Below are 17,678 nucleotides of genomic sequence, written 5' to 3'. Positions count from 1 at the left end.
TAGTACTCTTTTGCCTCATGTCCGGGGAGGAAAAAGAAGCATTGTTTTATTTGAGAAGCAGACTATCTTAGTGTGACTCATGAAGCATCAGTGTTCTGGGGAAAGCTCAGGCTGGACCGGCCCTCTGCTCCTCAGCACAGTTCAGGCTGAGCCAGCTCTCTGCTCCTTGGCACCATGTTCATTAGTAAACAAATCTGAAGGACGGACGTACCTGGAAAATAGAAGCCATTTTCCTCACATCTGGCAATGACCTTCTGGCCTTTGAGAGGGTCTAGTTTTCTTGATTTGATTTTCTTTGTTGGATACCCTTGCAATTTCTGCTGCTGAAAAGGACCAACAGTAAAAACTGATGAGCCGAATGTAACACAGATAGTAAAATCATGAACAGAGTCAGCCTGTGGTCACTTCTGCTCCTTTGGGGCACCTCTGTTCTAAGTTAGTCTTCTCCTCCTCCTCCTCCTCCTCTTCCTCTTCCTCCAGCATTTTCATATAACTTTATTCTCTTTTCCTATTCATTCATTCATTCATTCATTCATTCATGCATGCATTCATTCATTTATTTTACATCTCCATCCCAGGCCCCTCCTCTACTCCAAGCCCCACACCTCCCCTCCTCTTGCCCTTCTCTTTCTTCTCTGATAAGGGAGGAGGCTCCCCTGAGTACCAACCCACCCTGGCACATCAAGTCACTGCAGGACTAGGTACATGTCCTCCTTCTGAGGCCAGCCCAGGCAGCCCAGTTAGGCAAACAGGATCCACAGCAGGCAATAGAGTCAGGAACAAGCCCCACTCCAGTTTGTTGAGGGACCCACATGAGGACCAAGCTGCACATCTGCTACATATGTGCAGGGGGCCTATGCCCAGCCCATGTATGCTCTTTGATTGTTGAGTCCATCTCTGGGAGCCCCTAAAGATCCAGGTTAGTTGACACTCAGTCTTTTTGTGGAGTCCCTGTACCCTCTGGGAGGTCACCCTTTGCATAAGGGTTCACTTTGGCATCTATCTATCTATCTAGCTAGCTAGCTAGCTAGCTAGCTACTAGCTAGCTATGGTTTGGAGTGAAAGAAAATTGGGTACCTAGTTGAAGAAAAGGGAACCTTTTTTAAAAAGATTATACCTACAACTAGACTTGTTAAGATTCTAGATGGCTTCACAGCCAGACAGCAGACTACTTAAGAATTGTGGCCCAGCTGGGCGGTGGTGGCGCATGCCTTTAATCCCAGCACTTGGGAGGCAGAGGCAGGTGGATTTCTGAGTTCGAGGCCAGCCTGGTCTACAAAGTGAGTTTCAGGACAGCCAGGGCTATACAGAGAAACCCTGTCTTGAAAAACAAAAACAAAAACAAAACAAAACAACAACAAAAAAAGAATTGTGGCCCAAACTGCTATCAACCTAGAACTAGAACTGTAAGGAGACTGTGCCTTCAACAGAGAATTCAATTCACAGTTAGCGTCTCTGATGGATAAGTGTGAAAACACAGGGTTTATATAGAAACACAGTGGCCCGGCCTGCACGAAACGAAACACGTGGGTTATGCCTGGATTATCCTTAGTCCTCACTCTGCCTGCCTGGGAAATCAGCCTACTAGAATGGACCAGGCTTTCAAAGTTCTGGAAGAAAATTCCAAGTTGGAATTCTAAGTCCTAGAAAACTACTGACCAAATCAAAGGGCAGATTGAACAGAAAAATCACCTCCTTAAGTAGAAATGTTCCCCTCCAGTACATCTTGCTATAGGAAGCTACTTGGAAATGTATTCCAGCAAAATGAGGGCATGAAGCAAGAAAGAACAACACAGAGAATCTAGGATGCAGATTCACTCCAAGAGAACAGGAGAAATCTCCAGGGGACAGATGTGTATGGTCAGACCAGCAGGAAGTCTTAGGGGGTGGAGGATAAGGACACAGGAATCCTGAAAATACATACGTCTATGCATATAAAATAAAATAAACACATAAAATCATGCACATAAGTCTAATGCATATAAAAGTAACGATTTAAATACAGACAAACTTGTAGCACAACTTTACATAGCAAGACACAAAGGTTAAAGAAATCATTTTCTCTTGGTCCTATTAGCAATTTTTAGTTTTCTGACTATAAGACTTTCAAAGGGGCCCACATGCTCCTAACCTATGGTTTATCATGGCACTGGACAATATAATTATAACAATGCAGATGCTACTTTGTGGGTTTAAAAGAATTGCAATGAAACTTTGGAAGCATTACCCCACTAACACAGTGATTTAAAGACAGCTTTTAGACGCTGGAGTTGCAAGCAAAAGACAAAGCCCTGGCGCAAAGGTGACCACCGTGTGGAGTCAGGAAGTCAAGAAAAGTCTGATGCATCCAGAAACACAGACTTCAGCCCAGGAAATAAAAAAAAAAATCACAAAATGCAAGCAGGAGAAGGGGATGATGAGCTGTTATCAGGAGTGAAATGAAAGATATTGATTTGATACTATAATAATTTGATACTTCCTAAAATAGTACATTTACTCTATGGCTGATCAATAGGACTCTCTCACTAAGCTAAATGGGATCTTGATAACCATGCAAAGACTTACAAGCTTCTTTGGAAGCTATACATTCTCTGATTCAATCACTCTATCAAGGAGAATGGCCCAACATCACTGGATGCATTGGATGAATTGGTAGCATCGATGGTGGATGCTACTTAACTCCTGGGGTTGTAGTCATAAAACAACAAAAACATCCCCAGCCCTTGTAGGAGGTTCAGAATGGCCGTCTGGAATCTGAAAATGGTCTCAGGGGGATGAGTCAGCGCCAGGAGATAGACAATAGGTTTCCAAATGCTGCCGACTTAGCTGTGTGAATGAGTAGCATCTCTCAGTCTTGCTAGGAAACCCACACGCTTTCTACCTACCCTGTTCAAAGGATCATTCTCTTCTACTCAGTCTGGGTAACCCGACTAACACAGGAATACTAGTGACTCCCATTTCCTGCTTAAGTTTCCAACTGCTCTTGCCATTGTCAAGAATTCTTCCTGTCTACTCCACAGCGTGTGCTTTTATGGAAGGGCAGTCACTCCTGGGGCTTCCTTAGTGGTACCTCTGTACCCCAGGAGGTCTGTAAGACTAGACTTACAGATAAAGCTGAGTCATCAAGGTGAAGCCCATGAAAGAGCCTGTGCCGAAGACGCTTTGTGCCATGCAAGCAGAACACGAGCCTCCCAGAATGGAAGGACAGATCATCAGGGCTGTTAGACAAGCTGTTGCTTCAGGCAGAATGCTCATGACTTTGTTCTAGAAGCTGCTGCCTCTTTAGAGATGCTGCATGGTCCACACTGAAGAACACCTAGCCCATCTCATTCTTGCCTGACCTTGTCCGGGTGCATGTTCAGAATACAAATGCTAGCTTCTCCAAAGAAATCCATACGATTAGACATACTTCTAAGCATAGGCCCCCAAGAAGGGTGGCAAACCAGCGACCACTGGGCACATGTTACAGCCTTGACTACGAAATCCAGAGAATACATTGATATTTTCTTTAGATCCAATCACAAGGTGATGTATGCTGAGGTCCCAAAAGATGCCACCCTCCTACCATGTCATTGCCTCTTTCCTGTCCATGTTCTTGGGATTAGGCTGCTAGAAACAGTAAAGGTACACAAGGTTTGATGCTTCTAACTTTCCCCTTCAGTAATAGCATGTGGATAGCCTACAACTTAACCACTACTAGTCTCCATTTCAGTGGTTATAGTAAGAACTCTCACTAACTGTTCTTGTTCTTTGGAATCACTAAACTCTACCTCCAGGACCCTGAAATCACTCCAGTGGCTGCCCAGTTTGCTTAGCAGTGCCTGCTTTGTCCTTTGGTCAAGGAGGTCTGTGACTGCTGTAATTAGGATAACGCATGGAGGGCCAGTGTGCTTTCACCCTTCTCTCTAGGGTGCCCAATTATGAAAACGGAAGATTTGCAAACTGTCTTTGTGAATAATAATTCAACTCCATTCGGGGGCTTGGTGAATAGGACAGAGCTAGTGTGAGCTGCCCTCATCTCCCCTCTTGCAGGTTCCTAGGGCCTTCTTCCAACCCTAAAGACATCCAAGGTCTTCACTTTGTGAATAGCTATTATGATGCTTAGGGAGATGTTACAGGGATGGAAGCTAAAGCAGATGGCCCCTCAACCCTTCCCAGATGCCGGGGGAAGCTCTGGGCTCGGAAGGAGACTTAACTTAGTCACTGAAGGCAAGGCCTCCAAGCCCAATGCTCCCAGCCCAGAGCTCCCAGCCCAGTGTTCTTAGCAACATCAAAGGCTATCATGAAAAGAAAAAACAAAACAAAACAAAACAAAACAAAATGTCTGAGATATTCAATGCTGAAAGTCATTGATGCCTGGGGATCTGTCATGTGGGTGTTATTGGTGCCCCTTCGATCTCACTGCCTGGCACGTAGCCACCAACACCAGTTTCCTGTCTAATACACGTTTCTCACATGACATTATGGTGTACAAATAAACTCTGTGTCTTTAGGAAAAGTCCTAAAGACATTTACACCTCTGGGAACTGCCTCTACTCACTCAGCCCCAAATCCATTCTCTGTCTTTCTTCTCTGAGGGGCCTGCTCTGTACAGCCAGATGCTGCTCCCCACCAAGGACTAGACCCTGTTTTCCTCACAGGTTCTGGAACAGCTGGTCATAGAAGGCACTGGCTGAGGACAGAGGGAAAAATCAGAGCATTGGGTTTTTGCCCTTCCTTGCTCTTGGTTTCCATCTTCCACCACCCCTTGCTGCTGCTGCTGCTGCTGTATGTCCCAGTGGTTCCTGGTGACTGACTCTTGACTACCTTCCTGCCGCTATAGCCCATTTATTAATGTTTCTCTCTGTGGACTGGCTAAATGGGATTGCATCCTGTCTGGGCTGTGCCAGTAAGTTCTCCATACTCAGTTCTCCCCCTCCAATGGGCAACAACCACCCCCAAACCTGCTTTTGGTGCATGGGCAGCATCTGTGCCTAGGCACAAAGAGCACCTTGGAAGCCAGAGAGTGCTGGGTTCTCATCCAGTGAGAACCCTCCAGTGAGGAGGGACGCCTTTAAGCTTAAAGGAACAACGTGGGTGTGGCTTCTTCCACCTTGGGGGATCACTGGAGCTCATGCTGGAACAAGGTACCCACCAGTCAGAGAATTGCTTTTGGTCAGTGTTATTTGTGGGGTGTTTGAGTGTGTGTGCGCGTGCATGCATTTGTACGGCTTCCTCCTTCCTTTGATGTCCCCTGATGTGACTGGAGTTCCTTGGCAGCGCCCTATGCTGAGAACTCTAGCTGCTGTGGTGCATTGCGGTGGTGGCTGAGTTTCCTCTTTCCTCTCCTCTCACCTTCCTTTCCACCTGCCAGTCCGTCTGAGAATTTGGCTCACTGAGGCCTTCACACCTATCCATGTTGCAGAATTTAGCTCGCATTAAGGCACTGCTGTCTGGGGATAAGGTGGCTGGTTTGCACCTGTTGCTCTTTCTCCGATGACAGTGTTGTCAGTGCATAGCCATGACTTGCGACTCCCCCATCTTCACATGAGGAGGCCTTACACTCTCAGAGAATACTCATAGTGCTAGAGGATGGGCTTCCCACCATCCGGATGTCAGCAGAACAGGCTGATGTTTTCACGGTGGCACGAGAAAGGCTCATTAGCAGGGCTAAGTGATCTTTCTTACTCTCTACAAGAGGGAATCTAAAAACCACAGACAAAATGGGCTATCATGCATGAATGACAACTGGTTCAGCTATACTGGACTTCACTTTATACAGTTCAAAGAAGTTTTTCTTCCAGGTCTCCCTACCTAGCATTCCTCTTATGCATAGTGCCCAAGTCACAACCTAGCCCCAGGTCCTCAGAGTCACACGCTCTCTCAGTTGCACCGTACCTAACCTCACTCACACCTCTCCCCTGTCTGCAAAGCCTTTCATAAAGCAGCACACCAAATCCAAAGCCATCGTTCATGTAAAGTCCACGGACTCCAGATTCCTCATTTGCCATGCCCGTGAGAAGCACACACATGCAGCCAGCTGTGTGGGCATATCCCCAAGGCTTTGTCAGGGCTGCCGATGACAGGTTCCCACAACTGGAAAGAGATTTCATGCCTCCAGATCATCCAAGGTGGTCAAGGCCATGGGGATAAAGAGTGCCTTGGATCTTTCTAGTTGTGGATTCTGGAGGCTTTGCTGTGGGAAAAGCCTGTGTTTCTTAGGGAGATGCTGAAAACAGTACATCTGAGCTTTCTTTCCTAGACTGGGTTCCCATGGAGCCTATGGAAAGTCAGAGAAAAATTTCTGAGGCCCCTAACAGCTCAACCTTGGAGGGTATAGAGTTTACAATGTGTGATCCTGATAACATAGTGGTTCTGGTAATGTGAGGTTTCAGGAATTTTAGTCTTAAGGTTTCTTCTTTCCTTTCGTGGTCAGTGAGCCAAGCATCTACCTCTGGGGATGTCAGAAAGCTGGTGGATTATGGATCGCAGGGAAAATCATTTGACGCTGGAGCACAGAATCTGCAGGATGCTTACCAGACTGGGAAGCATAATGGTTAACATCTTATATCTCCTCTGCAGCGAGCCAGGGACTGTCGATGGAAGCCTGGGGGTGAAAACAAGCCCAGGCTCTCTGTACACAGTGTTATAGCCCATCTCCTTATGTTACCTTCAGGAAAACCATGATGCTGTCACAAGTTCAAGAGCCAAAGGGATAGCTACAGAGAGTGGTAACTGGCTTCAGCACAGAGCATGGAAAAGCCTTGGGTTTCCAACTCGATCGTGGACCAAGCAGTGTGACCACGGCCTTCGGAACACACGTGGCCATTCCTCACAGATCCCATGGGAAGGACCGTTGTTACTGCTACACATCAGTAAACTCTGGGGTCTTAGGAGTTGAAAGCGTATTCTTCTCTAACTTCTAGCCATTGTTCCAAGTCATTGCCCTTTGCTAAGAGAATTTAAAATGAGACTATGCATACGTATGAAGAGGTTGAAGTGACTTGCGTGGATGATGGATATTTCTTTCACAGTAGGTTCTTAAAAGGACTGGAACCTGGCCTTTGCTTTCTTGAGCTTTGCTTCCAACAAAGTTTTTTTTTTTACCAGGATCTTGGCCCTACTAGTGGACTAGTCATAAGGTCAGATTAGTTGGCATTGATAAAAATGGAATTAAAACAATCTCACAAGAACTTACACATATACATATATATATATACACACACACATATATATATGATGCTGTGGAGTTAAAACCAGGCAAACTCGCCTCATTTGACAGATGCTGAAACTAACTGACAGAAATTCTGAAAGCCAGTTGTCTCAGAATGTCTCTCAGACTTTTGTTTGATGGCTACCTGGAAACTATTTAGACCTTAGGATGATTTTGGAAGGACAACCCCTCATCTACAAGTACCTACACACAGCCAAAAAGGAGTGCTGTAGACTAGTAACAGCTACTTAATAGTACCAGTGTTCACACTGTGGTCCTCAAAGGCCACTCCTAAGACAGCATTCTAACAAAATACTTCACCTGATGCACCGTGGGAGTCACAAAAGCACGAGGAAAAGGCTAAAACTGAAAAACAAAACAAAACAATAGAAACTATCCAAAAGGAAATCGTCCAGTAAAGAGTTAAATATGTCGGGGTGGGGGAGGGGGGAGAGTTAAATACGTTATGTATCTATCCACCAGTGATGTCTTCTGAAGAGAGAGCAAAACCCACAGAAATTGTATGAAATGATGCTAAGTTCAAGGCAGAGTATAAGACGATTAAAGACCTTCTGACTTGTGGGGGTAAAAAAGATGTGTTTAAGGAGGAAAAAAAAGATCACTGGGAAGCGTTCCAAATGGTACTAACGAGGCAGAGGCAGCGAGGCTATGAGCTGGTTTGGGGGGTTTTCAGTACTGAAAACATGAATGTCCTCTCTGTTTAACAACCCACCGCTTTAATACTCTTGTTTTAAGTAAATAATAAAGAAAAGAAAGTTGGAAGAAATGTGAAAAACTAGCGGAGACCAACTAAAAATAAAATAGTGAGATCCGAGCCTTGAATCAGAGTCCAGGCATCTCCTGGGACTCCTGTTCGGGTTTTGTTTTTCAATGGAAAGATTCCTTATTCTAAAAACAGGATGTTAAAGTCAAATGGCATTTCCTTTAACTCTCTTAGAAACCAGTAAGTGGTGGGTGGGTAGGAGAGAGAAGAGGTCCAGGTGGGAGATGGCCACCGGTAAGGGGCCTGGGGAACTCGGGGACCCACCTCCTGCAGTGCCCTGCTCTGATAGTTCTTCCTGGAAGCCTCCTGGAGCTCCAGGGCTTGCTGGATGTACATTTTCCCAACCAAGATTTCATTTTCCAGCACCGAGAGCTCTTTCAATGAAATGGGCCAATTCAGCCGCTCCAGAGCCCTGTTCAAGACATCCTTGTTTTCCAAGTACTGTATGGGCTTGATTGCATCCAACCTGAGGAAGGAAGAAAGGGACTGTCAAAACGAGAACAAAATAAGCCTAAGAAGGAAAAAAAGCAAGCAAGTAAACAAACAAGAACAATGTAACCAATCACAGATGTTAGGTGACAGAAGACGGTGCTGGCGTCGGTGCCAGTCGTACCTTCAGGTCTACCTCTCCAGCCTCTGGAGCTCTCACTTTTCCAGAATAGTTATAATTAGAAGCTGTCCTTGGAATGGCTGGAAAACAAGCCTGAGCACTGTGCAAAGCCATTTTAGTCAATACAGTGTTGTTGTATGATGGAGGTCCCTCAATAGCATCAGCTAGTGTGTAGCCATTCACATGGGGAGGGGAGCAAACTGCCTAAGGACCCATTATCAGCACATATATCTGGAGTTAAGTGACATATCATCATGTATGGCGTTTTTGTTGCTTTTGAAGACACAGAGATAGGAATCCTCATACAGTGCTGATGTGGCTGGAGGCAGTGGGCCTGGAGCCTTCTCAAAAACTGCCTATGTGGTGAGCTCACTCCTCACTACTGTACATGCCTGAGAAATAAAAGAATGGGCATATGGGAACGCCCATGCAAATGAGCACAGCAGTATTATGGGTAATAGTCGAAGAAAGAAGTAATGACCGGAAGGCCCATCAGTGGTGTGTGGAACAGACCTATCAGTGGGAAGGTCATCAGAGGTGTGTAGAACAGAACCTCTGGACAGCACACACACATGTATATGTGTGGATTCATGCCACGATTTGCATGAGCTTTGAAAGTATTCAGTTTTCTCAGGAAGGAATAGAAGACAGACTCAGAAGTGCTACTTGTCATGTGCTTCCTGTCACATGATGTATCGAGAGCAGGCAGTCGTGGAAACAGAAGGCAGACAGACTGGACTCAGCAGGAAGCTGGAGAAGACAGCCACGGGGAACAGCTGTGTCATGGGTAAGTAGCAGACTCTTTCTGGGGTGATGAGTGGTTAGGGGTGTTACACACTCTCAGTACCACCGGGCCACACGCTCTGGAATAGTCGGGTTTGGGCATGTAAATGTCATCAGTATTTCAGAACCGAGATGGAAATGGAATAACTTACTTCTCTTTTTCCTCTTCAGACAGAGCTTGCCAGACAATTTTATTTAAGCATCTGTGGGGGTGAAAATGCAGCAACAATAATTTAAGAACAATACAGTTGTTTTAAGTAAAAACGTTGACTTCAGGCTCTGAGGGGGTTGCACAGGAATCCCAAGCCAGCTGCTAACCTTAACCGGACCATACCACTGACATCCACTTAAACAGTTATGCCCAACCTTCCTAATGTGTGACATTCCATACAGTTCCTCATGTTGTGGTGACCCCCAAGTAAAATTATTTTGTTGCTATTTTGTAACTGTAATTTTGCTACTGTTTTGATAGTAATGTAAATGTCTGATTTGTGACCCCCCTAAAAGGGTTGTGACCCACAGGTTAAGAACCAATGACTTAGAGGTCACATAGGCACATCTCCCTCCTAAGGAACTCTGAGGAGGCCTGTGGCTGGCTGAGAGTTCTGTCCATCACTAAGAAGTCTTTGCTGCCATCAAGAAAATGTTGTAAGCAAGCTGGTCCTTTTCATCTCTGCATTAGGAAGTTTCTCATTGGCTAGCAAGATGGTATAGCAGGAAAACATCTTGCTGCTGAATTTGATTTCCCTGTGGAAAATAGGAACCGACTCCCTCAAGTCATCTCCCACATAGGCACCGTGTTACAGTACATGTGCGCACACACGCACACATAACAAGTATAATACAAGGTCATATTTAAAAAGTAATTTTGGGGCCATACAGATTTACCCCTCTTAGCTTGGCTTCTGCAGATACTCTTCTGCCTGGATACTGAGAGCAAAGTGAGTCCAGGCTATAAGCCTCTAATCAGGATTCAAGTTTTAAGTCATCCATCCTATTTTCTGGATGGCAACACAAAGACGGACAGCCGCAGAAGCACCTCAAGCATCCAATCATCGCCTAGGGCTTTGTGGACCGTCGGGACGAAACACTGGCTCTAAGACACGTGGAGTAGGGAATGTCACCTTCCACAGGACTGGCTCTTGTGACCATTGAGGTCATGCTGTATCAGCACAGCACGCAGAGAATACACTTAGAGGTGCTATTCTGCCCTGGAGGGGCTGGGGAGCCAAGACGGGATGATGTGTTTGGGAGAAGAGCCGTGGTACTCGGACCCAGACCTCAGCTTCTCTCATTCCTGAGACTTTGGGCTAGGTCGACTCAGGATGATAAGAGAGTCTCTTCCCTGGTGTAGTTCTGAGAACTCTGAGCTGGTCTGTGCATAGCATATGTATTGTATCTGACATCAGCAAAGATTCTGTAAGTGATGGCAAAAACATTAGGAAGAGTGGGGGCTGGAGAGACAGCTCGGCCGTTAAGAGAACTTATTGCTTCCGCAGAGGACCTGGGTTCAGTTCCCAGCATCCACATGATGGCTCACAGAATCTGACGCCTCCTCCTTACTTCCAAGGGCACCAGGCATGCACACACATATATATTCAGGCAAAATACCCATACACATAAAATAAATACATCTCAAACATAAAGAGTCAGGAAGAGGGAACTAGGCCAGCCAGTGCTTTGGTCTTACTTGAAAGTTTGACTCTTTGGGTTCCATCAGGAAACTAGGTTTAGTCACTTGGTTCATGTAACAATGATTAGGGCTTCTAAGACTATATGGTTGTCTGTGATTTTCTTAAAATATGTTCAATGCTCTTGTCTATCTACACTTGAAAGCAAACTCACTGTAGCATGGAAACTGGGTGGGTGGGTGGATGGGGGAGGGGGTTGGTCAGAAAAGAGATTTAGTGCAACACAGATCTGGAGTCAAACTCAGCACCCAGCCCCCTTTCCCTTCCCCTCCCCTCTCCTCCATTTCTCTCCCCTCCCCTCCCCCCTGCTCCTGCCCTCCTCTCTCCTCCCCCTGCCCTGCCCTCCACCACCCCCCACCTGCCCACAGCTGCTGTATGATCCTGTTCAACAGAATTCTTTGAAGCTCTGCTTTTCAGGGATAAAACAAGGCTAACAGCACCTTTCTGTGCCATTGAGAGGACGAAGCAAGCAGAAAGCAGAAAGTGCCACAAATACCCAGCGTTCCTCTCCCCTTGGTGGATCAGAAGATGCTTGAGCCCAGAAACACAGAGAGCCCACTGGTATTGTGGGTCCAGTTAGATAGCATGGATAGAATTTTATTTCCTTTAGGAAATATTTCCCGGGGGTACATATCCACAACATCTGTGTCCCCTCTTGTCCATGGTATTATTAAAATTTTAGTGCTTTAGTGAGTTGGTGGAGTGGTTGTGGCAAAGCCACCAGGAGTATGTGGGGTGCCAGGAAGGTATTGCACTTGAAATCTTTTTTTCTAGCTGGTCCAGCCCCTTAATTCTGGCTGTAGGTTCACATCCACTGGCTTGCTATAGCAAGAAAGGACTTGTCAACAAAGCAATGTGTAACTATTGGCACATCGCAAGTGTGACCAGTGATCAGCAGCAAAGTGATGACCTTAAATGGAGTCCCAAGCACAGCCCCAGAGCCAGACTAGAACTGAGACCTCCTATGGGTTTTAGGGCTGTGATCTTGACTTTGGCAATCAAAATAAGCCGCAAGAAAAATACTGGCTCTGAATTCAAACAGCCTTAGAAACAGCCAAGCTTATGTTCTGATACACAAAGCCTAGACTCTTGAAATACTGGGACAGAAGGACACTCACCCACGGACACTGTGTCCAAAATAGCTCCTTTTATATCATCTTGTGAGCGTCCATTTGCTTAGTCACCCCTGGTTTGAATGGGCGTATGGAGGTATGATACCTTTTATTTTCAAAGTGACATTGGCTTACTTTGGGGGAAAACACGACAGAGCTGTGATACTGACGGTGCAGTGCAGGCCATTGCTTATCATTTACACATGGTGAGAAAGCTGCACACCGATAAAATTTAAAAAAAAATGGAACTGACATTTATACAAGCAAAATTCTTCCGCATATTGCATGCAAAAGCCCAGGAGTTTTTATTCTATATAATATTCTTACTATTAATACTGCTAAACTAATATTAAATAACTTAAACACCAAGGTAAAAAAAAGCCAACATCAATTAAATGAATAAACTTAAATATTAAACATCAAACTAGAGTGGATGTTATTAATGTAAAAAAAAAATTATCACTGAAAGTACTGAAAAAGTGTAACATAAAAACAAAAAACAAAACAAAAAACAAAAAAAAAAAAAAAACCAAACCTAGGCCTTTAGGTCCAGGCTTGAGAATGTGACCTTTGTGACTCAATGCTCTAAGACATGCTAATCATAAAACGGAATAGCGACATTCCTTCATCCATCTGCTTCCTGGGTTCAGGGAGTGTTTGTTCAAAAGAAAAGTCACCCTGATAGCTCCTGAATTCGCTATGCAAATGTGCTATTGTTAGAGGCTCATAGAAACTGTCTTGAGAAATAACCACACAATTACCAGGTATTATTCCTTTTGACTTCCACTTCCTTGTGACTCTTAACTGGTATTATCTAACAACACCCTCCCCACCCCCTTGAGTTGTGTTTTATTCCTTTAAATACCTCCTCTCCCAGCTACTCAGGGGCCCCCACGGTCCTCTAACCCTGCTTGGTGTACGACTGTGGGCCCCAGAGTGCGCCTGGAATAAAAGTCCTCTTGCAGTTTGGATCAAGACTGTTTCTTGTGAGTGATTTGGGGTGTTGCCTCCCCTGAGTCAGAATGTGAGGGAGTCCTCACATTGTGAATCTTTCATTTGTCTTTCAGTACAAGTTGAATATCTCTTATCCAAAACTTTTGGGCCCATAAATGCTTGGGATTTTAGATTTTGAAATATATCTACATGTAGCATAATGAGATCTTATGGATGAACACAAGTCCAAACACAAAATTTATCTTTTTTTTAACCTACCTATACACACAGCCCAGAAGTAAGTTTATGTACAATTATTAGTGCGTGCGCCAACCTTCTAACTGAGGTCTTTCACAGGAGATCAGAAGCAGCATTTACCACATGTGCCATCGTATGGGCACTCAAAAAATTTGGAGCATCTGAGGTTTGGAATTTTTAGGAGTTTTTGTTCAACTTGTAGCAACAAAATTTCCCTAGGGTTAGCAAAAGCTTTTTTGAGAGTTACTTGTGGGGACAAATCACTAAGTCTGTGTTTTTCATCTTCTTCTCAAGGGAGTGTTGTTCTGCCTGGGAACAGGGCTCTCCTTCCTTTCTGAAACCCTCAGGTAAAGGTCATCATGGCAGGATGAGCCAAGGGACCACTGTGGGCACAAATTCATCGTTATTTTAGGATCAACAGATTTAGGATGGGAGACAGATCCACAAGGAATGCATCTTGTGATTTGTACAATCCTCTTCTGCTGGCTGGTTTTCTGTGTCAACTTGACACAAACTGGAGTTATCGCAGAGAAAGGAGCCTCTCTTGAGGAAATACCTCCTTGAGATCCAGCTGTAAGGCATTTTCTCAATAAGTGATCAAGGGTAGGAGGGCCCATAGTGGGTGGTGCCATCCCTGGGCTGGTAGTCCTGGGTTCTATAAGACAGCAAGCTGAGCAAGCCAGGGGAAGCAAGCCAATAAGTAACATCCCTCCATGGCCTCTGAATCAGCTCCTGCTTCTGGCCCGGTGTGAGTTCCTGTCCTGACTTCCTTTGGTGATCAACAGCAATGTGGAAGTGTAAGCTGAATAAACCCTTTCCTTCCCAACTTGCTTCTTGGTCATGATGTTTGTGCAGGAATACAAATCCTGACTAAGACACCTCCCAACAGCCCTATGGTGTGGCTTCTCTAATTAAGTTATCTGCTGTCATGAATGTCACATGCTTGCCTACATGTAGGCACCCACTGAGGCTAAGGATGAACCGTGCAAACACTGCCTGACCTCTGAGCTCTAGCCTGTGGCTCTGTACAAGATGTTTACAGACCAAGTAATTACAGGACTCAAATATCTGAATTATTCAAGCAAACTACATTAGAGTTTGAATGGGATTTTATTGCATTTGAATACACAAATCCAATTTGAGTATTTCAATAGCTAAACTGGGATTGTATCTGATTTGAATGGATTTCAAATAGTTAAATGCATGCACAGGCCTCTGATAGAAAGAGATGAAAGCCGGGCATGGTGGTGCACGCCTTTAATCCCAGCACTTGGGAGGCAGAGGCAGGCAGATTTCTCAGTTGGAGGCCAGCCTGGTTTACAAAGTGAGTTCCAGGACAGCCAGGGCTACACAGAGAAACCCTGTCTTGAAAAACAAAAACAAAAAAAAAAAAAAAAAGAAAGAAAGAAAGAAAGAAAGAAAGAAAGAAAGAAAGAAAGAAAGAAAGAAAGAAAGAAAGAAAGAGATGGAAGGGGGCACAAGGCTAGCCCAGCTGTAAGCTGGTGGATTAGAAAGTAGCTGAGAGTGGCAAAGGCCACAGTGGGGTAGAGAGAGGTGTGGAGAGTCCTCAGAGCAGAGACCATAAGGAAGGAGGGACAGCAGAATAACAGTATCTTTTGCTACCAAGATAAAGATGGAAGGCAGAAAGATGCGGGGTGGGGGATGGGAGGCAAGGGGGAGGTACAGGTGGAGCATCCTTAATCCAAAACAAGACCCAAATTGAAACCTTATTGCAGGCCAGTGTGACAAGTGGGAAATCCTATCCATGCCAGGAAACTTTGTTTCTGTTATGAAATCATTTCAAATAGTAAAATAGATAGATAGATAGATAGATAGATAGATAGATAGATAGATAGATAGATAGATAGATAGATAGATGTGTTTAGACTGCAGCCTAGTCCCAAGGGTACCTCATTTTATGCTATGCAAATATCAAAGATACAGAAGAAAACCTGGAATTCTCCTGACTCTTTCATTTTGGATGAGGATGACCCTGGGTTGAGGATGCTATTAAGATCATTAAAGGGACTTGCATGCCTTTGAGGAGGGCAGTGAAGGAGGCTGATGGGAAGGAGACCAGGGAGTCATCCAGGGGTGGGTTGACTGTGGCTCCCTGTGGGCAGGAGTTGGGCTTTGGGCACACAATAGACCCACCTCCTAAGTTATAATGGATGGATCAGTGAGCATCTTGCCATGTCACCAACCTCTATATTTCTAGCACTTACCTTTCTCATGTGGAGATAACAAAAACCCAACTGTGGAGCTTCCAGAATCTAGAAAAAGTTTCCCAAAGAAGCTGAGCACCTTCAAAGTTCACGTAAGTGTGCACAGTAAGGACTGAGTCTAGGCCGGTGTGCAGGTGGTTAGGTCATGGGCAAGGATGACAACCAGGTCACCTATACCTTGAGAAAGGTGTGGGCCAAATCAGCATGGGCTCAGGAACTGTTTGAGTGTAGAATTCTCTCTGTAGTTAACTTAGTCACCATCTTGATGCAGAAGCGTGTAAATAGACTACACTTACAGAGTCACCCCTCAGTGGTCTTGGGGCATGGCTCCAAGGCTCCCCTTTACTGGCTACAGATTTATCATGGTCATGGCCACTCAGTTCTCATCTGCCAAAAGCTATTACATTTTCACATAGTCAAGGCACACCTTCTGTGTGTGCATGTGTGCAAGTCACCATAAGTGATTTGTACATTACTCCAAGATTGTGTGTGTATATTCATTTTTGTATCTGTGCATTCATGTAAACTCTGTGTGCATACTCCTTTTGTATTTGGAGAAATGTTACAAGAAAGCAAAATCTGCCCAAGCTCAGGTCAGACACGGTTTGCTCTCCTGCTCATTCTCCCTCTGTGGATGGCTGAATGGGAGAGATGTCTCCACGGTCTCACTACTGTGGCCTTTTCTAGCTACTTTTCAAAGCGTTAGGTGCCAACCTGATCAATTCCATTGTGCCCAGAGAAAACTTCCTGGAAACACAAGATCTCTATAGTTTAGGGCATAATTAAGAGTCTATTGGAAATATCAGGCTCAGGAGCCTGAAGAATTGTCCAGCACCAAGGGAGGAGGGACTGTGCATGAGCTCTTACTTCCAGGTTGGTGGTGATATGGGGCCATTTTATAATTTTTAGAGGAAGCAGGCTAAGCTAAGCACAGAGGGAAGAAGCCCTCTTGAATCCTCTGTCGATCGTGACCGCGGCTCATACTCACTTTTCATAGGATTTGATGGCCTGTTCCACATTTTGCTTGTAGATATTGAGGTTGACTCCATGGGGGTTAATTAACACCATCTTATTTTTGTTGTTGCACACATGTGCCAGAGGGAACACCTACACAGCAACAGCAACAGAAAGCAGAGAGTCACTCGGCAGGTCCACGGGAGCCTTCAGGGTACGTGTATGTGGGTGCATTAGAGAACTAGGAAAACTCTAAAAACCTCACTGTAAGTGTAGAACAGTAGAATATAGTAAGTCTTAAATGACTATACATATTAAAAATCACTACCATAAAACAAAACCAACAGAAAAAAATTGCTTCAGGAAACCTTTGTCATAACTGAACACTATCTCTAGAGGCTTTTATCAAGTTGATACGTATAGGCAATAATAAATAGGACCCCATTTTATATACATATATGTATATACATAATATAATATATAGTAAAGTATAAGATTTTTACACGTTAATACTCCATACATAATATTAAATGAAAAAGAAAAAGGTCTGGCAGGTAAATACCAAACTATGCTATTGATGTTTTAAACAGTACATGATTCCGACCACAGGAATAGACAAGCATTCTGTAAATGAGAGAAATTACTTTTTAGATTTATTCATTTTTTCATGTGTTTTGCTTGTGTGTATGTATGTGTGTGTGTGCATGTGCATATGTGTGCATGTGTGTGCATGTGTGTATGCATGTGTGTGTGCATGCGTGTGTGCATCTGTGTGTGCGTGTGCACCAGTTGCATATGTGCTACCTGTGAAGATGGAAGAGGGCATTAGATCCTCTGGAACTGAAGTTATAGGTGTCAGGAATCATCATATGGGTACCGGGAATCGAACTCAGGTCCTTTGCAAGATCAACATGTGCTCTTAACCACTGAGCCACTGCTCCAGCCTTGAGAAATTACTTTTAATAAGGTAGTCCTTTTACTTTCAATCAAGATAAAACAGTTTTTGCTGTTAAGCCCCCCTCCCCAGCTTCTAAAACTGTGCCAACATATATTAATAAACTAGTACAAAGAGAGACAAAAGAAACGATAGATGAATAGTTATAAAAGCTGAAGAGAAATGTAAACGAGTGAACCAG

General features: G+C 44.5%; 1 protein-coding gene across 6 annotated transcripts in view; it reads right to left on the bottom strand.

Annotated features, from left to right (window-relative positions):
* Positions 1-17,678, bottom strand: part of Vwa3b (von Willebrand factor A domain containing 3B) — a 163,279-nt gene that overhangs the window by 15,285 nt on the left and 130,316 nt on the right. For 5 of the 6 annotated variants that reach the window (XR_015046881.1, XR_015046877.1, XR_015046878.1 and 2 more), the window contains exons 20-23: positions 16,577-16,695; positions 9,522-9,572; positions 8,241-8,442; positions 212-323 (exon numbers count right to left, since the gene is read on the bottom strand). Coding sequence is in view for 2 of the 6 variants with exons in the window: in XM_085836386.1 (XP_085692512.1) it covers positions 212-323; positions 8,241-8,442; positions 9,522-9,572; positions 16,577-16,695 (484 nt within the window). In the remaining 4 variants the exon portion in view is untranslated. The remainder of the gene's footprint in view (positions 1-211; positions 324-8,240; positions 8,443-9,521; positions 9,573-16,576; positions 16,696-17,678) is intronic. The other variant, XR_015046880.1, reaches the window with a different exon arrangement.

This window comes from Mus caroli, unplaced genomic scaffold (genome assembly GCF_978045245.1).
Source record: "Mus caroli unplaced genomic scaffold, Mus_caroli_1 scaffold_1, whole genome shotgun sequence".
In the NCBI taxonomy this organism is placed as follows: Eukaryota; Metazoa; Chordata; class Mammalia; order Rodentia; family Muridae; genus Mus; species Mus caroli.
This window is presented reverse-complemented; position numbering and strand designations above follow the sequence as displayed.